The 4,627-nt window shown below is 34.6% G+C and overlaps 1 protein-coding gene across 4 annotated transcripts in view; it reads left to right on the top strand.

The window, feature by feature from the left end:
- Positions 1–2,105, top strand: part of LOC114473535 (voltage-dependent anion-selective channel protein 2-like) — a 12,074-nt gene extending 9,969 nt beyond the window's left edge. For all 4 annotated transcript variants that reach the window (XM_028463223.1, XM_028463221.1, XM_028463224.1 and 1 more), the window contains 4 exons: positions 1–109; positions 488–638; positions 711–768; positions 1,607–2,105. The exon at positions 1–109 is cut by the window's left edge and continues 113 nt beyond it. In XM_028463223.1, coding sequence (XP_028319024.1) covers positions 1–109; positions 488–638; positions 711–768; positions 1,607–1,698 — 410 coding nt within the window. In that variant the 3' untranslated portion in view covers positions 1,699–2,105. The remainder of the gene's footprint in view (positions 110–487; positions 639–710; positions 769–1,606) is intronic.
- Positions 2,106–4,627: the final 2,522 nt, after the last annotated feature.

Genomic DNA, 4,627 nt, shown 5'->3' with positions numbered 1-4,627 from the left:
GCTGGGTGGTGGGCTACCAGATGGCCTTCGATACCGCCAAGTCCAAACTCAGCCAAAACAACTTCGCCCTAGGATACAAGACCGGAGACTTCCAGCTGCACACCAACGTGTGAGCGCTCAGCTAACGCTAACACCACAGCATGCTTTAACCCTTCAAAATAAAAGGCTTCTAAAGTCTAAATCAGAGATGGCAGACTTTTATCACAGCGGGACTTCAAAACTGTAATTATCAAAACGTTCCTGTCAACGTTTATACTACGGACACATTTCACCTTCAACACATGGAACGTTTAAAGGATTGTGTGTTTTGTATTTTTAGAGTAATCGTTGTATTTTTGCACTCATTTTGTTTTGTTTTGTGTGTTTTAAGTCACTGTATTTTGTTGACATTGTGTAGACATGTTTTATCGTCTCCCTGTGTGCTGTTGAGCTTCAGTTACTGAGGCTAAATTTCCCGCATTCCAAACAGTTTCTCTCTCTCTCTCAGTAACGATGGGACAGAGTTCGGTGGTTCCATCTATCAGAAGGTGAACGAGGAGCTGGAGACAGCGGTGACTCTGGCATGGACTGCAGGAAGTAACAACACTCGCTTTGGCATCGCAGCCAAATACAAACTGGATAAAGACGCATCTCTGTCGGTAGGTTTAGCTCCGCCCCTTCCCCTCTAACGGGTGGTCAGTGTCACATGGTTTCCTGTTTCTCTCCCTCAGGCCAAAGTGAACAACGCTAGTCTGATCGGGATCGGCTACACACAGAGCCTCCGACCAGGTGGGAAACACACACACATATGCAAATACACGCCACATGCTAGCTATTAGCTTCATGCTAGCTATTAACTGCATGTTACATGCTAGCTATTAGCTGTTTTTACATGCTAGCTACTAGCTGCATACTACATGCTAGCTATTAGCTGCATGCTACATGCTAGCAACTAATTACATGCTATCTATTAGCTGTTTTCTACATGCTAGCTACTAGCTGCATACTACATGCTAGCAACTAGTTACATGTTAGCTATTAGCTGCATGCTAGCTATTACTTGCACATTACATGCTAGCAACTAGCTGTTTTCTACATGCTAGCTACTAGCTGCATACTACATGCGAGCAACTAGTTACATGCTTGCTATTAGCTGCATGCTACATGCTAGCTATTTGTTGCACGTTACATGCTAGCTGTAGATCATTCTGTTATAATGATTATGTTCCTTATCGCTTGCCGTACTAGTCATCAGTGCGCATGCTCCACCTCTCTGAAAAAAGGATCCCCTGCAAGTAGTTCCACAGATAGTCACGAGTTGTGAATAAACCAACTAAATGCTCACAGTGGACACATTCCTACACTAGCTATTAGCTGCACGCTACATGTTAGCTTTTAATTGCACATTACATGCTAGCTATTAGGTGCAAATTTATTATCTTAATTGTCATCATCTCTCCCTCAGCCTGTGCTGCCTTCACTGTAGTTGGAAATGTTAGTTTCTGATGATGAAACACTTTGAACAGCAGTAGTTTCTATGGAGGTAAAATAACCTTGGATCACGTGTGTGTGTGTGTGTGTGTGTGTGTGTGTGTGTGTGTGTGTGTGTGTGTGTGTGTGTGTGCAGGCGTGAAGGTGACCCTCTCAGCCCTCGTGGATGGAAAGAACTTCAACGCCGGTGGACACAAAGTCGGGATGGGTTTCGAGCTGGAAGCATAAAAACCTTTGAAAGAAGAAGAGGAAGCAGCTCACGTCACCTGACCCTCACCTTCATGTAGCACCTCCCCCTCCCTTTCATTCACACAAGCATTTCTAACAGCTGCAGCAAATGCCTGTACGTATTTATTCACCTGTAGGATCAAGTAGTAAACGTGACCGAGACAGAGCTCACCTGATTGGTTGAAAAAGAAGGCGTGGTTTGTTTGTTCCTCCTCTTGTTTTTTTTTAGTTGCAGCTGTTTGAGTTTTACACGTTAAGGCTGAAAATCTCATCTTTAAAACAATGTCTGATTTTTGTTAAATGTTTCATCATGTGTTTGTTGTCATGGTTACACACAGTAGCTCCTCTTTTTTCCAAATGTGAACTTAGAAACTTCTAATAATAAAATAAATCTGGAGGAAACCTTGGAATGAATATGAGCCCAAAATAATACACAACACAACTCAAGAAACACAGCACAAGTGCACAAAGTAACAACAAAACACACACAAAAATTCCTCAAATACACAAAATGACAAATCTACAGTTGCACAAAATAATACAGAAATACACAAATCAGGAAATGCAGAAATGACAGAATGATAATAAAAAAGACGTTAAAACTAAAAACAACAAAAATTCAGAAAATGACAAAACGTTCACACTGCAGCTCTTAATGCTACATTCAGATATGAATTCATAATTAAACAATAAATATAAATGAACAGAATGTGACCCGCAGAAGAGGTCCTGAGCTACTACATTGCACACTGTTTACGGAAGTAAATATGGAGGCGTGTGTGTGTGATAATATGTAGAATATAATAAATATTTATTAATTTTAAGAACTTACTCTACTTTTCTACTTACGTCGTCTACCGGGGGATCGCCCCTCCCCTTCCGCTCCGTCTGGGACGCAGATTTATGACGTTATCGCATTTTGATGACGTAACTGTCATATAGAACTTTTTTTTTTTTCAGTCATCTTTTTTATTAATAACAAGTATACAGAAAAAAAACCAGAATATGCTAATTACAAAGCTGCAGAAATCCTACCATAAATATCTAAACAGGTGTTTATTGTCTGTGGAGGAACAGATCAATATCACTTTTGAATTTCGTCATCAAATGATTAATAGGTTAATGTTTATGAATGATTTTATACATGAAATATTCTCTACAAAATGTGAAACAATATCAAACAATATGAGGAATGGATACAAACTATTTCTGGAATAAAGCGCCAATATTTTTATTACAATTTTTATAACGAGAAAAACATATGTTCCCTATTTCTGAATGAAGTGCATTGGGAGGAGAAACATATACTTGTGAAAGCACACTTTTATACTTTTACATTTTTATACTTTGATACCTTTAAATTTTTACACTTTTATACTTTTACACTTTTACATTTTTATACTTTGATACATTTACATTTTTACACTTTTATACTTTTACATTTATATACTTTTATACCTTTACACTTTTATACTTTTACGCTTTTAGACTTTTACACTTTTATACCTTTACACTTTTATACTTTTAGACTTTTACACTTTTATACTTCACACTTCTATACTTTTACATTTTTATACATTTACACTTTTATACTTTTGCATTTTTATATTTTTATACTTTACACTTTTGCACTTTTATACTTTTACACTTTTACGCTTTTAGACTTTTACACTTTTATACCGTTACACTTTTATACTTTTATACTTTTACGCTTTTAGACTTTTAGACTTTTATACCTTTGCACTTTTACACTTTTATACTTTTACACTTTTACACTTTTATACTTTTACATTTGTATACTTTTATACCTTTACATTTTTACACTTTTATACTTTTACACTTTTCTACTTTTACGCTTTTAGACTTTTACACCTTTACACTTTTATACTTTTATACTTTTACGCTTTCAGACTTTTAGACTTTTATACTTTTACACCTTTACACTTTTATACTTTTATACTTTTACGCTTTCAGACTTTTAGACTTTTATACCTTTACACTTTTACACTTTTATACTTTTACGCTTTCAGACTTTTAGACTTTTATACCTTTACACTTTTACACTTTTATACTTTTATACTTTTACACTTTTACACTTTTATACTTCACACTTCTATACTTTTACATTTTTATACATTTACACTTTTATACTTTTACGCTTTCAGACTTTTAGACTTTTACACCTTTACACTTTTATACTTTTATACTTTTACGCTTTCAGACTTTTAGACTTTTATACCTTTACACTTTTACACTTTTATACTTTTATACTTTTACACTTTTACACTTTTATACTTCACACTTCTATACTTTTACATTTTTATACATTTACACTTTTATACTTTTACACTTTTATACTTTGGCATTTTTATATTTTTATACTTTACACTTTTGCACTTTATACCTTTACATTTTTATACATTTACACTTTATACTTTTACACTTTATACTTTTACATTTTTATACTTTTACACTTACGTTTTTATACTTTTATACATTTTTACACTTGTATACTTTTACATTTTTATACTTTTACATTTTTATACTTTTACATTTTTATACTTTTATACAGCGTGAGAATTCACTACATGTTGTTTGTGTGGAAACTGATGAGTCATTAAAAATAGTGACAGTTAGATAGAATCTGTCACATAGAACACGTGACCTGCCGTTCAGACATTATATACTTAGACGTCGCATCGACTGCCCCGCCCACTAGAGCGGTGCGTCAACAAGGCGGCCATTTTGGATCAGTGTCAATCAGTGTATTACATCTATAGAGGAATGACGTGTTTATATTATTAAAGTTATCATAAATCACTCACTTCTCATAGACAGATAGATAGATGTATATATATATATAGATATAGATGTATAGATATAGATAGATAGATAGATAGATAGATAGATAGATAGATAGGTATTATCA

The sequence above is a fragment of the Gouania willdenowi genome, chromosome 12 (assembly GCF_900634775.1).
Source record: "Gouania willdenowi chromosome 12, fGouWil2.1, whole genome shotgun sequence".
Taxonomy (NCBI): domain Eukaryota; kingdom Metazoa; phylum Chordata; class Actinopteri; order Blenniiformes; family Gobiesocidae; genus Gouania; species Gouania willdenowi.
This window is presented reverse-complemented; position numbering and strand designations above follow the sequence as displayed.